This window comes from Pituophis catenifer, unplaced genomic scaffold, assembly GCF_029215685.1.
Source record: "Pituophis catenifer annectens isolate HBS135680 unplaced genomic scaffold, rPitCat1.0.hap2 SCAF_1, whole genome shotgun sequence".
NCBI classification, from domain to species: Eukaryota; Metazoa; Chordata; class Lepidosauria; order Squamata; family Colubridae; genus Pituophis; species Pituophis catenifer.
Genome location: NW_027256881.1, coordinates 38,287,425 through 38,303,501, shown reverse-complemented (window position 1 = coordinate 38,303,501; position 16,077 = coordinate 38,287,425). Strand labels below are relative to the sequence as shown.

At 39.5% G+C, this 16,077-nt stretch overlaps 1 protein-coding gene across 1 annotated transcript in view; it reads left to right on the top strand.

The window, feature by feature from the left end:
• Positions 1-1,154: 1,154 nt before the first annotated feature.
• The window catches only part of BUB1 (BUB1 mitotic checkpoint serine/threonine kinase), a 40,403-nt gene continuing 25,480 nt past the window's right edge, over positions 1,155-16,077 (top strand). The window contains exons 1-5 of the mRNA XM_070948025.1: positions 1,155-1,204; positions 8,430-8,489; positions 8,573-8,717; positions 9,570-9,766; positions 12,425-12,468. Of these exons, the coding sequence (XP_070804126.1) occupies positions 1,155-1,204; positions 8,430-8,489; positions 8,573-8,717; positions 9,570-9,766; positions 12,425-12,468 (496 nt within the window). The remainder of the gene's footprint in view (positions 1,205-8,429; positions 8,490-8,572; positions 8,718-9,569; positions 9,767-12,424; positions 12,469-16,077) is intronic.

Below are 16,077 nucleotides of genomic sequence, written 5' to 3'. Positions count from 1 at the left end.
AGCATCTTATATTTACTGCAAAGGATTGATTTTCTGTTGCTAATGGAAGAACTATTTCTAATTTTAAACAGGCTAATTCATCCAGAGGGTCAAGCTTTTAAAATTTGTTAAGAAAGAGGCATGGCATTTTGTCTCTGTGTGTGTGTGTGTGTGGGGGGGTGTCTTTTGTAGAAAAAAATTATTATTTGCTACCCTCTTCTGGAATGGTTTAATAAAGTGAAATTTCAGAAAATAACAATAACAATGAAACAACAGTAAAAAAATATCAGGGGACCTTAGCAACAAAGAAATATATCCCTTGGCAAAGCTAGAGTTCATTTAGTGCAAATCTGCAAGTAGTAATGACAAGGAGGATGACTTTCTATTGAGAGATCAAAGAAAGGAACGTTTACATAACACATCCTCACACAAATACAGACATTCGCACAGGAACTAGGGAAAGAATTGGAAAAAGGTGCAAGATTTAACAAAGCCGTCATACGTCTCCACAAACGTGCGTACAGATAAATAAATAAATAAATAAATAATTTTATTTCTATACCGCCCTTCTCCCAAAGGACTCAGGGCGGTGTACAGCCAATTTAAAAACACAACACACAACAATAATTAAAAATTAAAATAATTACATAGATTTGGCCAATTTAAAACCCCAAACATTTAAAATACCCCAATTAAAATTATTAAGTTGATAGCCCTGCCTGGCGGAATAACAGATGCAATGTAAACATTTGCAAGGATCAGACATCGACTGCAGAGGGGTGCAGTTCCTTTTTTAACGATCTACTATAAATATTTCGTTAAGAATTCAATTAAAACATTAGTTATATTTTCGACTTCAGATGAGCGGGAGAGCCAAAGCCTGAACACAGTTCTACGGGACTGGGCGTTAGAAAGACGGATTCCCTTTTGCTTTCCTGCCACGTACATGGCGGCGTTCAAATTACAACTGGAAGTGTGAAAATCCAGCGCCGCCGGATTTTTCTTTTTCCTCCTCTCTATGAAGGTACTTGGAGCTTTTAATAAACCAAAGGATCAAGCTGGCCTCCTGATTGGTTGCTCTTCCTGGGACATGGGCCAATCATCATAAGACCAGAGCGCCTGTGCGTCTGCGCGGGACGATTTGAATTTTTCTGTATGCTTCCTGCCAGTTACCGATGGAGGCCGTCTGCTCGGAGGCCACCATGGACCTCTCAGTTCGCGCACAGTGAGTAACTGGAAGGGCGAAGCGATCTCGCCTCCCGCGGATTTTTGGCCGAACAAATCTCTTCCGTTCTCGCTTTCATACTCCTGCGACGGTCAGCCAGGCTAGCAACATTTTGCCTCCCTAGTATCTGACCCAGACTCAAGAGGCGGATTCTAATTGTGATGGCGGCGAGGGAGTTATCTTTTGCATGGGAATTACCCTCTACAGCAGTGTTTCTCAACCTTGGTAGCTTGAAGACGGGTGGACTTCAACTCCCAGAATCCCCCAGCCAGCAGCGCTGGCTGGGGGATTCTGGGAGTTGAAGTCCACCCGTCTTCAAGCTTCCAAGGTTGAGAAACACTGCTCTAACAGGTTCCTACAGGCAGCAGGCAAGTGAAAGGGAGTACTGAAGCACAGCAATTTCAGGCTACAATATCTATGCATCTATATAAATACCACACAAACCTGTTAAATATCTCCCTTCTTTTGTTTCTGTTGATGAGCAGTGCTGGGAGAGCAAGCCTTGGACACTTTTTTAGCTGTAGTACCAAGTCTGTGATCATCCCTGGGGACAGTAGTGCTTTGCCATTGCTCTTAGTTGTCAGATAACTGGAGTTAGTTTGGTTTTTTTTTGGGGGGGGGGAAGGAAGTCAGTAATAGTTTGGGTTTTGTTTACCTGGGCTTTGCCTGGGTATTTTTTTTAGACTGTTATCTGTTAACAGTTTATTTTACTGCAATTTACACACACATTATGGTATATAATGTTTGCTTGTTAACATTATAGGTTAATATTGTCCTGCTGAGTCAAAAGTGTTTTAAGAATATAATATACAGTAGTGGCCAAAATTGTGGAAACCTTTTAAGAAAAGTGTATTTTTGAGGTTTGATAGCTAATAACACCACTTTTTTTGGAGTTTCAATATGATCAAATTCCACTGCTGGAATGGCCTGGGAATAGCCCAGACCTTAACCCAATTGAAAATCTATGGAGCCGACTAAAGAAACTTGTTAGTCAGAAGCAACCCAGCAATAAAACCCAGTTAATAAAAGCAATCATTCAATCTTGGTTTCACATTATAACAGCTGCAGAACTACAAGACTTGGTTCACTCCATGGGAAGATGTTGTAAGGCCTTAATTCATGCTAAAGGTTACCCAACTAAGTATTAACTGACGTGATAATTTTTGTATATCTCATTTTTTCTACGTGTGTCACTTTTCTTCTTTATACTGTAACTGCTATTTTAATAGCAAATCCTTCATAGAAATTATTGCATTACATTCTCGATTAAATTATCTTTCCATTCATATATAATTTTATGGTACTACTCCCAAAACAAGTGGTGTTATTAGCTAGTTTTAGAAAATACACTTTTCCCAAAAGGTTTCCACAATTTTGGCCACTACTGTATGTAATTTCACTTCAATAGCAACCTTGGCTATATAGTTGCCATTTGATTCTATAGGAGGATTCTGATGTGGAAATTGGTCCACATTGTGATCAGCTTCTTTTACTTTTCAACTCCGTCATTTGAGGTTCTTTTGCTTTGGTCTTCATTACTTTCAGAGGAAGCGTACTGTTTTGTAGTCAGGAATCTTTTAGGAAATCATAATTGGAGGGAGGTGTCTGTTATTTACAAAGCTATTTATTGTTATCATTGGCCAGGATTGTGACTTTTTTTTTTTTGACTTTTATATTTAACAGCCTGCCATGCAGAGTTTCTTTAATATACTGTAGATAGTCCTTGATTTAGAACAGTTCACTTAGTGTCTCCCCGAAGTTACAACGGCACTGAAAAAGTGACTTCTGACCTTTTTTACACTTATGACGATTGCAGCATCTCCATGGTCATGGGATTTACATTCGGAGGCTTAACAACTGATTTACATTTCTGACAGTTGCTGTGTCCTGGGTCATGTGATCAACTTTTGCAACCTTCTGACAAGCAAAGTCAATGAGGAAACCAGGTTCACTTAACAACCATGTTACTAATTTAACAACTTCAGTAATTCACTTAACAAGCATGGCAAGAAAAGTCATAAAATGGGGCAAGACTCGCGTAACAAATTTCTCAAATTTAGCAACATAAATTTTGGGCTCAATTGTGGTTGTAAGTTGAAGACTACCTGTATAGCAGTTACAATCTAAAACAAATTTAAGGGGTTGCAATCTTATCTATAGCTCAAGTCAGCTGTGCACTCTGCAGCATATTGTACAGTACAGAAAGACTATTAGATTTGGGCTGGTACATTCTGAAATTGGCCCTGATAATACATGCAACACCCCTCTCTATAGGAAATTTGTTTTAGTAGAGACACTCACTGCAGATTAGCTTACTACCATTGTAGTTTCCTCTGTTTTTGTAGAAGGGTGAAAATAATTAGGTTTAATTATTCTGTGAAAAGACTTGGTGATGGAGACAATCTTAAGTTTACTTAAATTGGAAGTAAATCTTATGAAACCAGTGGGATAGAGAAGGCTTTAAAAAGTGCTTTATGGAGACCACTCTTAAATTTTCACATATGCAGTCATTCATCTTAAAACATGTCTTTCATGTTTTAGGGGTTTTATATGTATTTTATTGTTTGTTAATTGATAATAAAAGGAAAAAGGAAAACAATAAGCAGGTACAATCATCAATAAGCATATGTGTAAAAAAATAGAAATTACTAAAGAAAAGCACACACCTACAAACAAAAGGAAATTAATACGATATATATAAGAAATATATACAGTGGTGCAAAAATCCAACCCTCTCAAATCCTGTTGTCTTATTTTCAAATTCAATAGCTTATAGTGTTTATTAGTTACCCACTTCCCTTAATTAATTAATTAATTTAGGATTTTATGTTCTTGTTTTTAGCTGTTTGTGATTGCTTTATACTTTTTTATTTGCACTTTTAGTACTTAAAAGTGTGTACTCCCTCCGCATTGGTCCTGCTGTATTGCAGTTTTAATTTTGTCTTTATTTTTGTCTGTATATTGGTCCTGGACCACATAAATAAAGATTTGCTTTACTGTAGAGTTGTCCTGGGGGGAATGAGTGAAGAACGTCAGGTGTGTTGGGAAAATGTAGCAAGGTCACCCAAAAATATGAAGATCATTCCAGCTGCCTAGTTAAGGGAAGCAGGGACATGGGGAAATTCTAGAAGAGGTGATCATTTTGGTGGCAAGGGCAAAGGGGTCACTTCATACTGCCTGGAAGAGTGGTAAACCACTTTTATATTTTATCAAGAAAACCATATAACTAGATAAGATAAAGTGATTGATGTTGTACTGGATGATGGACCTCTAAGTTGGATCATATTGACATGTTACTGAGGTTCTTTTGGAATGCTAATGGTGTTTACAATACAGCTACATAAAAGCCTTTGGGGAGTTCAATTGCTGACGTTGCTGTGTAGGAAAAGAAAATTGAAGTTGCAAAGACAGAATTACAACGGGGACATGGAATGCAAGGGGCATTAATGTGGGAAAACTCAGCACAGTGAATGATGAATCAACTACACGTTGACACCTTAGGCATCAGTGAACTGAAATGAATTTTCAGGCAGAATATCATACTGTTTATCATTCAGGACATGAAAAACAAGAATGCTTTTATAGTTGGGAAGGATATAGCAAGGACAGTACTTGGGTGAGATTCTACAAGGTGATAGTACAGCTCAGTTATAATAGCAAAGTCGTGCCCAGGAGGGCTGACTATGGAACATCACAAACTGCTCACGTGCAAGTTTCAAATCAAGCTAAAGCAGAAAAAAAAGCCAACCAGTTTCCATGATGTGATGCTGAGAAGAGTAATAAATCTGAAATTCGACAATGGCAAAAATCATCAGTCAATTGCAAAAGGTAGCTTAATTTGGAACAGCTTACGTCCTGCAACCTTTGAGAGTATTAAACAATGACATATGTGTATCCCAGGTCCTGGGAGACTTGATAGGTGGACAAGAATGCCAAATTCAGTCTAAACCTCGGGTTGATTGTGCAGCCAACCATAATAATATATGCATGTTTCCTGACTGAATAACTCTGAGAGGCTCATAGCAATCAAACTAATTACCATCAAATCAATAAAATATAACGAATACACACACACACACATAAATTCTCCACCATTTTTGCTTTAAAGTCCTGAACCTCATTGATAGGTCATCAGGGGAACTGTGGTCTGAACTTAAAGAAGTTGTTAAGGATGATTGTGGAAAGAGGCTGCTAAAGTGTGTGAAATAAACAGAAGAAAGTAAAATGGATGTCAGAACAAAAGCTGGAAATCACCAAGAAAAGAGAAGGCAAAGCCAGTGAAGACAAAGCTCTACAAAGAAATTTAACAAACAATTTAAAGAGCCTTTGGAAGACCCAAGAATCAGTATTATGATAGCACCTGAAAAGAAATCAGGGATGAAAACAGACATGGGAAAACCAGAAAATAATCTCAGAATTCTGAAGGAGGTCCCAACTTCAGTTTGGATACTAAAGAATGCAACAGGCAGATAATCAGGAGTCTTGTAGTCAGGGGTCTCCAACTCCTAGTCTGTGGCCCGTTGGGAACTGGGCTGTGTTAGCAGCAGGCAAACACGCAAAGTTTTATTTGCGGATGTGTGGGATTAGGTTGCACATGCAAAGCCATCCTCGTCGCCATCTTTGCCACTCTTTAGCGACAGAATGGTTGGGGATCACTGTTGTAGCACCTTTTCCAATTATCAAATTTTGTTAAAAATAAGCTTTTGTGAGTTGCAGTTCACTTCATCAGGTGCCTAGAGAGGCTAGACTAGGATTTAAATAGAGATGAGTTGGGAAGAAAGAAGAGGATAGGTGAAACAAAATTAGAGTTTTGGGGTAAATCATAGCTCTATGTTCACTGAAGAAAAATGATGCTTTTAAAGAAAAGAACACCATCTCTACTGTGAAACACGGAGGCGATTCCATAATGTTATGGGGGTCTTGAATCACAGCACGCCAAGACATTTTGAGTGAAGCTTTGTCTGGTTGCAAGTCATAGTCCATTCTAGCACGATAAAGAGTTGAAATATCTAAGGAAATCCAAGAATGATTAAAAGCAAACATTGTACTGTTCTCAAGTGGCCTGCTATGAGTTTAGCTCTTGTTGGAAATAATGTCCATCTGGGTTCAGTTCCAAGTGGGAAGGAAAAAAAAAGCACTGAAAACACAGAGGCTACTTGGAAGGATGGTTTAATTGAGCAGTACCATTAAGCACATGGTCCTGGTGCAGTTGAACACACGGAGTGGAGAAAGATATATATTTATACCCTCTCTTGGGCCTTGCCTTTGAACTTCCTGTTTCTGTGGCAAGGGCAGGTATCTTATTGGCTGCTTTCAGACTCCCATGGGGCTATGCAGTCATAGCTGAGGTTGTCTGTGTCCCAGGCTTGGTTGAATCTTGCTGGGTGATGCAATGAAGGGCAATTTCCTATTGTGGCTGAATGGCTTTGACCTGAAGGATAAACCCAACATCCTGGATCTGAGGTCTTTTGTTTTGTAGATAAGATGGCCCAGTCTTTTGTCTTGTAGATAAGCTGCCACCAAAATATCTGCTGGGGACAGGGATCTGGGACTGAGTTTCTGTCTTTGGAAACATGTTTCTTCTTTAGGGAAAATATAATGTTCTGCCTTTTTTAATATTTCCTAAAGTATTTCATTCTTCTAAGAGGAGTGGGTGCTACCTTTCTTCACTCTGAATCCAATGGAACTACAGTGGAAAGAGCTGAAACCATCATTGAGAGAAGAACCTGTTAAATCTAAAACATCTGAAGCAGTTTAACCAACTAGAGCAGAACAAACTACTAGTTGAGGATGCTTATGCAGAGCTATAGAAAGCTCGATTGCAATATTTGCTTCAAAACATTAAAATGTTCAGATAATATTTATAATTATGACCATGCTGTTTTCATTTATTTTATTATTTAGATGAATATCTTAAATCACACTTCAAAAGCAAAGTATCTGCTCTATGGACTATGTGATAAAAATGGTGGATGCCATTTATTTGTGTTTCAACTTATTTCAGGCCAATTGGGATTTCTTAGGAAAAAGGGAAAGGGCCCCAATACATTTGGTTTCCCCTACATACAACAGATAGTACTGGGTAGAGTAGCAATAAAGATCTTTGAAAAGATATTCAGATGCCATGATGTGCCTGCAATGACTAGATCAGTGATGGCTAATCTTTTTGCTGTCGCGTGCCAAAAGCGTGGGGAGCCGCGGGTACGGGTGCCCACATCCATAATTCAATGCGCCCTGCCCTCCTGCGCATGCGCACGTGACCTCCCCACACTTTCCCCTGCTTTTGGCACGCGATGGCATGGTAGACCCAGTAGGCCCGTTTTTCCCCCTCCCCAGGCTCCAGAGGCTTTCTAGGAGCCTGGGGAGGGCAAAAACAGCCTTCTCTGTCCCCCCGGAAGCCTTCCGGAGGCCAAAAACAGCCAGTTTCCCGATTTCTGGTGGGACTGGAAGGCCTGAAAATCAGTTGGCCAGTGCGCGCATGTGCTCTGGAGCTGAGCTAGGGCAACACTCACGTGCCCACCAATATGGCTCCGCGTGCCACCTGTGGCACCCGTGCCGTAGGTTCGCCATCACGGGACTAGTTCATACAGTCAGTAGTTTTTCCTGTGATAGTCTATGGAAGCGAAAGTTGGATTTCAAAGAAGCTGGATAGAATGAGTATTGACACTTTTGAAAGTGGGAGAAGACAGCATGACTAGCCAAAACAAGAAAAACAAAAACGGATCATAGAATAAATCAATCCAGAATTCTCACTCAGGAAACAAATTACCAGGACCAAACTATCATCTTTTGGACGCATTATATGAAAACCTATCTCTCTGAAGATGTCTATAATATTGTCAAAGGTGAAAGGAAAGGCAGGCTGATCAACAGCAAGGAGGATGAACTCAGATACATTGGTGATGGATGGACTTTTGGAAGACTTGAAGGACAGATTGTCACTAAGAAGTAACACTAATGTGGTGGTAAATACTGTAGTGATTCATGCTTCAGCAGACTGCATATTTTCAGAACGTAATTCAACAGGAGTTTTACAGAGTTGACTTTTCATTTCTTTTCTGAGTGTGATTTTTATTATTATTTTTATCTTGCATTTGTTAATGTTGTAATTTTGTGATAGTAAACAATCAGGAATCTTTGGTGGTATAGTTATGTATTTGTATTTATCATATGACACATTTACATCACATTTACAAAAGCTGATAGGTCTTTGTTTTTTTCACAGAATGTTTGAAGCTCATATACAGAATTACAGTGGCAATGATCCACTTGATCCCTGGTACAGGTTGGTCTTTTTTTGTCTTTACTCTAATATAGATCCTTAAATTACTATAAAATAGTAGTTACGTTAACTCTTTTTGGTTTTAGGTATTTTCAGTGGATAGAAGGAATGTCAGAAGCAGAAGGAAAGCAAAATTGCCTGTCGTCTTTACTAGAGCGGCTTGTGAAAACATTTCTAAGTGATAAGAGGTATCATGACGACATGAGATTCATCAACTGCTGTGTCAAATTTGTAGGTATATAGGATGTAAACTAAGTTCTAAGACTTTACTATAGGGCAATAAATAAGTAGTGGTATTGTTGATGTTAGAAGTAGATTTTTACAATTCTGGAATTAAGCTTTCTTCACTAAAGAATGTTACCCAGTTTTTGTTTTGATCATGGTTGATTTTGATCTTGTGAAATGTCTTTTATATACGTTGATATGACAATATAGTTAATCCAATGTAAGTATTTTATATTTAAATCGGATCAAAATGGAATTTCATATGAAACTCTTGTTAATCTCTACGAACTTCTATTTTAGCTTCTCAAGCTCATGCATCCCTTTTATGTATTTATGCTGCCGCCTTCTCTTGTGTGAACTGAGATACGGGAGAATATTTATTTGACCATTTATGAAGATATTTTCCAAATCTAGTCTGTTAAATTGGGGACTGGTCTCATTCTATGAAGGAATATTGGTTAATCCACTCCGGTAGGCAAAAAATAAACCAGATGAGGCAGTGGCATAAGAATATGTTTCTTTCTCATTAGGAAAATTTCAGGAAACTCTAACTTAGAGTGATATCTAAACATAATCAACATTACTGAATTTTCAGTCTGTTCTACTCCACATAGATGGACTGAAATCCATAGGACTTTACTTATGATTAAATTAAACACTACTGAATTTGTGGAAATAACTAATTCTGGCTCCAAAGTCCAGTTTTGAAAAAAAAATACTTCATAACATTTATGGAATGATATTTTGTAAACTGATGACTATTTTTTCTTCTGTTTTATAATGTGAGTTAATCATAGTTGAGATAACCCACTTAAAAAAATAGTATGTTAATGAGCTTGCCTTGTTTTTTTCCCCTAGGCTGACTTCATTGATAATCCAAGTCAGTTTTTTGATTACATGTACAGCCAAGGAGTTGGTAACAAATCATCCATTCTGTATATTTCTTGGGCACAACAACTTGGAGGACAAGGAAATGTGCCTCAGGCATGCATTGTTATTCAGAGAGGTATCCAAAATGAAGCCCAGCCAATTGAGAAATTACATCAGCATTATCGGTATGTTTCTGTTGTATGGCCTGTGTTTGATAGCTTATGTCTGTTAAGCAAGTTGAGCATAATGACTATTTTATCTAATCAAATTCTGCATTTTTTTAAAAAACTGACTTGCAATTACTTTTTTAAATTTCATACTGAGCTATGATTTTTTGGTCCAGAAAATTGAAGACAAAAAGTAGGTGGTCCAATGAGGAAATAAGTGTATTATAGCCAGCTGACAAACTGTCTTTTCTAAATCTATTTAGAACATATCTTAGAGATGTTAGCAAATATTATTGTCATGTAATTGCAGTTAGCTAGAGCCAGAGTTCCTAGCCAATATATTTAGAGAACTCCAAACTGAATGACACTGTCTTAGATAAAATAGGAGGCAAAGGCATGTAGCCGCTTAGAGGTAAAGGAAATCCTTGTTTATCAACCATTTGCCCAGCCACCATTCAGCATGACACTGCTGAAAAAATAACTTTTTTCAAGTCCAGGTCCATTTACAACCTTCACATTGTCCCTCAATCGTGATTGCCATTACAGTCAATACTTGTACTGCGCTTGATTTGTGAGTTTTTTTTCCTTTTTCCCCCTTGCAGAGCAGAGAAATTAGAGAGATGTATTGAAGAAAGTAAACTGTTCTCCTACATATCAAATGTACTGTGGATTATGCCTCAGGCCAGAGCTGGGAGGCTTATGTGCACTATGCAAACAGCTTACCATACTCCCTTGAAATTTCTTTCCCTCCAATCATTCTGCTCTGAAAAAAAACAAGCAATTTCAATAGGCAATCTCTACTTTGCCTGACACCCTTTACCTCACTCCCACACAAAGAGAATTGAGAGAAAGAGATTTCAAGAGAGTACAGTAATCTCCTAGGCACAACCACCACTTGCTTTTTGAGTAGGAATTGCAAGTCCAGGAGTTGCAACTCCTGCTTGAAGAACAAGTGGTCATAGCTAGGAGAGCCTTTGCACAGCTTTGATTTGTGCGCCCCACACCTGTCCGACTCATGCCAGCAGATCCCGTCGGTAGGATCTGCTGGCATGGGAAGTTAAATAGAAATTTTAGACTAGAAAGGAGAGAAAATGATTGGCTTGCTGATGCCAGTCTATATACAGTAAGTGTCTTTGTACTGTGAGTTCAAACCACTGTGTTACCTGGTAAGCATGCTACAAAACAAAATTACAAATAGAAGGAGCTTAGATACTGTTCTTTTACTGTTCATCTTATGATGGGAAGGCTTAAAATAAGAATTCAATTCAAACATTTTCAGTGTGAATAGTGTCGGAAGCTACCATGTTTCCCTGAAAATAAGACACGGTCTTATGTTTTTGGGGGTGCCAAAATAAGCAGTAGGGATTATTTTCAGGAAACACAATTTCAGGATGATCAGCCCAGCTGGGTTCCCTGCCCCCCCCCCCCCCCCCCCGGCAAGCACATAGGGACTGACGGTATCCGGCAGTAGCTGCAGTCCACTGGTCCCTTGGTCAGCCCACTGGGGCTGCACAACCCGTGTGGCAGCGCAGTTGAATTGATTTCCTGTCCAAACAACAGATGGAGGCAGAGGCGCAGGGGGGAGGCAGACGATCTGGATGCGCCATGCAGGCTGTGGGAAAGCCAAGAATCAGTGAGCTGGAGCAGGTGGGCAGCTGCGGGAGGTTCGTCTCAGCAGACAGAGGCAGAGGCGCAGGACAGAAATGCGATCCTGACATGCCATGCAGGCCACAGGCAAACCACCCACCTGCTCCGGCCCATCGGCTGTCAGCTTTCCCTCAGCCTATGTGGTGCGTCCGGATTGCCTGCCTCCCCCCCCATGCCTCTGTCTCCATCTGCTGCCAGTGCCACCGCATGAAGACAAACCTCCCACAATCGGCCACCACTCCAGTCCACTGACTCTCGACTTTGCCACGGCCTGCACAGCGCGTCCAGATTGCATGCCTCCCCTGCCTCTGCCTCCGCCTGCTGCTTGGTCAGGTAATCAACTCACCTGCCCTATGTGGGTTACGGCTGCTGTTGGCCCAGGCATTTGCCGACTCCTGTGCTAACCATGCCCACCCCTTCACTAGGGCTTATTTTTGGGTAGGGCTTATATTAGACGCACACTTAAAAATCAGGCAAGGTCTTATTTTTGGGGACACATGGTATGACTGGTTGTTTAACAACTGTCCAAAATTATGATAACTTGGAAAGCACTTCTAATTATCATTATACATTGTGCTCTCTTCTCCCTGAAGCCACATGACTACTTGTCAGGCACTTGGCAACTGGTTGGATTTATGACTTGTTGCAGTGTCCCATAGACACAAAACTGCAATGTGTGGTATTTTTTCGTGGTTTCTGAGGAAAAAAGACTACTTGGGGGCTTTTTAAAGTATTTGCTTAACATCTCTGTAATTTGCTTGAGAACCATCATAAAAGCAGTTAAACATAATCAGGTCTGGTCAAGTTGATCCCTTGACTTATGACCACAATAACTTATAACCAAAATATGGGTCCCAACTGTGGTCATAAGGCAAGTTACCTGTACTTGTAAGCTGCCTTTTAACACTCCTAAAATAAAGTTTTTATTTCTCTTCTAGTTCTTAAATTAAATCTTAATTAATGGAGAAAAATTGAGTTTCTTCTGTCAGATTTCTAGCATTGGTTAATACATTTTCACATTAATTTTAGGTTGTTACAGAATAGTTTGCCAGAAAATGAAATTTCAACTCCAGGTGGGTCTGATTCCATAAATGTATGCCATGTAATGTAATAATTTGATTTAAAAAAAATACTTGCTATTTCTCAAGGCTGCTATCAAATTGTGTTATTTTAAAAACTGAGGGGCGTGGTGTTCACCAACTTTCTTTGGACTTTGAGATTTCTCAAAATGGAGTGTCGGATTTAGAGAACTTGTGTGACCTCTTGTTAGGGAAGAAAATGTTTGTATAATGGTATCAAAAACTTGATGTGTACAAATACTTCAGCAACATATGGCTGCTTCCTTCTCCAAAATATATTCTGACTATAACAGTTCAACTCTGTTTTTAAACTCTACATCTGAAAAATATTATCAAATGCATTTGCTTTCATGTGTATTATGTGTGCACTCAGAAACCATAGAAGTTCATTAGCTTTTAATTGGCAAGTGAACATTAAAGCCTTATGTTAGCATGTTGATTGAATCCAATATTTGTATGGGTAAAGTGAGACTGCTGTGTGTGAAGTAGGTAGGGCTACACACATTATTGCTGATAGGCTTTGAAAGCCAAGAAGGATTAATGAAAACAAGAGCTAAGAGAAAAGGTGGAAGGAATTTATGAGCATTAGACCGGGGATTAGCACGGTAGCGAGCGGGAGGGGGGATGCACTGGCCAGATACCTGAAGGATTGTCATAAAGAACAAAGAAAGATTTGTTTCTGTGTCCAAGAAGGCAAAACTTGATCTAATAGCATGATGTTAACAGAATAAGATATTTCAGCTCAATGTCAGGGGAAAAAAAAGTCTTGGTAATTATTTATTTTGCTCTGTTGTTGAGATTTATAAATGAAGAAGCCAGATAATACTTCAAGATGCTTTACTATGGATTTCAAACATTGAGCTAAGTGAGCTAAATTGTCTGCAACGTCACCACTCTGATATTGGGGATTAAAACTACCGGTAGATGTGAGAACTGGACAGGACCAGATATTTTGAGCAGAGAGGAAAGCATATCTAAATAAGGGTATGCCAAAAGAGGGGAACAAATGGGTTGGAAAAGAAAGAAAAAAAATAACTTTGTGGAAGCTTAATGTATGAGAATAGAGATGAGATTTAACGTATAAGATGCATTGCATTCATAGAAGGTAATTCTTCCTTCAATATTGCAGTGCAGAGCAGGCTGTCTGGAAAGTGGGAGAGCGTTTAAGAAGGATTTAGGGCAGTGATGGCTAACCTTTTTGCCATCGCATGCCAAAAGCGGGGGGAGCGTGGGAGGGTCGCATACCCATAATTCTATGCGCCTTGCACGTGTGACCCTCCCGCACTTGCCATGCTTTTGGCACGCGATGGCACAGTTGGCCCGGTAGGCCCATTTTTCGCCTTCCCCAGGCTCCAGAGGCTTTCTAGGAGCCTGGGGAGGGCAAAAATGGCCTTCCCCACCCTCCTGGAGGCCCTCCGGAAGCCAGAAATGGCCTGTTTGCTGACTTCCGGTGGGACTGGAAAGCCCAATAATCAGGTGGCCAGCGCACGCATGTGTGCCAGAGCTGAGCTCGTGTGCCCACCGATATGGCTCCGCGTGCCATAGGTTCGCCATCACGGATTTAGGACTATGCAGACTTTTTAGACTGGTAGACTTGCATATGGGACAGTACCCTTTTGCTTCATTTCACTCAGCTCAGAAAAACACAGATCTTCCAGACTTTGGGGAACACAGGAAGAATCAGAGCTTTGGGAATTTTTCTTGCATGAGTTTCCTTAAATTATTTGTATAGGATATAAGACATTAAGAGTTACAGTAATTCAGGTCCTCCAATATTATTATTCTTTTTTTTAAAAAAAAGTCACTGTAATGCTGGCATTATTATGCTTCTCTTGTAGAGAGACATTATATTGTGTCCACTTCATTTATCTTCCATTCAATTGTATCCTGTTCTTAGAATCCGTCTCTGCCGTTTTCTTGGCATTCATTATAATTTGTTTCATAGATTATACTTCTACAAAATTGATTTTTTCTTTCTGCCCAATTCCTATCTGTTTCCCTTTCTCTTGGCATCCTCTTATTTCAATGTACTTCCCTATCTGCTCAAAATATCTGTTCCTGTCCAGTTCTCACACCTAGTTTTAATCCCTGGCATCAGACTGGCGACCTTGCAGCCGATTTACCTCACTTAGCTCAGTGTCAGAAATCCATAGTAAAGCATCCTGAAGTATTATCCAGCTCCTTCATTTATAAATCTCAACAACAGGACAAAATAAATAATTACCAAGACGTTTTTCCTAACATTGTACTGAAATAGCTTATTCTACCAGTATTAGCATGGAGCATGGAGTTACCATAATAGCATAGAGTTATTCTATTAATTCCATGATATTAGATCAGGTTTTTGCCTTCTTGGGCACAGAGTGGTTTGCCATTGCCTCTTTCCTAGAGAGAGAGTGACTGGCCCAAAGTCATGCAGCTAGTGTCTAAAGCGGGATTAGAACTCGCAGTCTCCTGGTTTCTATCCTGATATCTTAACCACTAGACCACACTGATTCTCCATTGTGTCCACTAAACCAGGGGTCTCCAACCTTGGCAACGTTAAGCTGGCTGGGGAATTCTGGGAGTTGAAGTCCACCAGGCTTAACATTGCCAAGGCTGGAGATCCCTCCACTAGACAACTGTTTTTTGTCTGTTTTGACTGCTTCCTGCTTCAGCATGTAATACAGGTAGTCCTCAATTTACAACAGTTCCTTTAGTGAGCGTTCAAAGTTACAATGGCACTGAAAAAAAGGGCTTATTGCCATTTTTCACATTTACACCTTCGTAGCATCCCCATGGTTATGTGATCAAAATTTAGATGCTTGGCAATTGGTTCATACTTACGACCGTTGCTGTGTCCCAAGGTCATCTGATCACTTTTTTCAACCTTTTGATGAGCAAAATCAAGGGGGGGAAGCCAGATTCACTTAACCGTGTTACTAACTTATCGAGTGCAGTGATTCATTTAACAATTGTGGCAAGAAAAGTTGTAAAATAGGGCAAACATCATGTTAACAAATGTCTCAAAAATAATGAGATTGCAATCTAAACCTCTCCTTGTTTATAAGGTTTAAAATTTTCTCTTTTGTGTTGGCCTAACTTGAAAATGTGAACATAAAGAAACATAGATTCTTCTCTAAAATCTAGTTTAGCTCTCTGTAATCTTCCTTGGGGAACAGGCCTTACCTGGCTCTCCGGATGCATTGGATAAGAACTGCCAACATCCTCAACCAAAATAGCAAGCAGATGTGTCAAGTGTAGATGATGGAGTTGTAGTTAGAACATCTGGAAGGCCTTGCATAGGGTAAAATTGGTTTTGAAATGTCCAGTGTTTTGGTACAGTATTACTTCTGATAATTGGCAAGGCTGGCCTGGCCTAACCTCTCTTTTAAACTTTTTTAAAATTTCTAAATTTTAAATTTGTCTTATGAATTTGGGGTGTTTTAAATTTCGTTTTCCGGGCCAATTATTTAATTGTATTTTAATGGTTTTTTAGCATTTGTATTATATGTATTTTATTTGGCTGTTCACCGCCCTGAGTCCTTCGGGAGAAGGGCGGTATACAAATTTAATAAATAAATAAATAAATAATAATAAATAATTGGTAGCCATCTTTACACG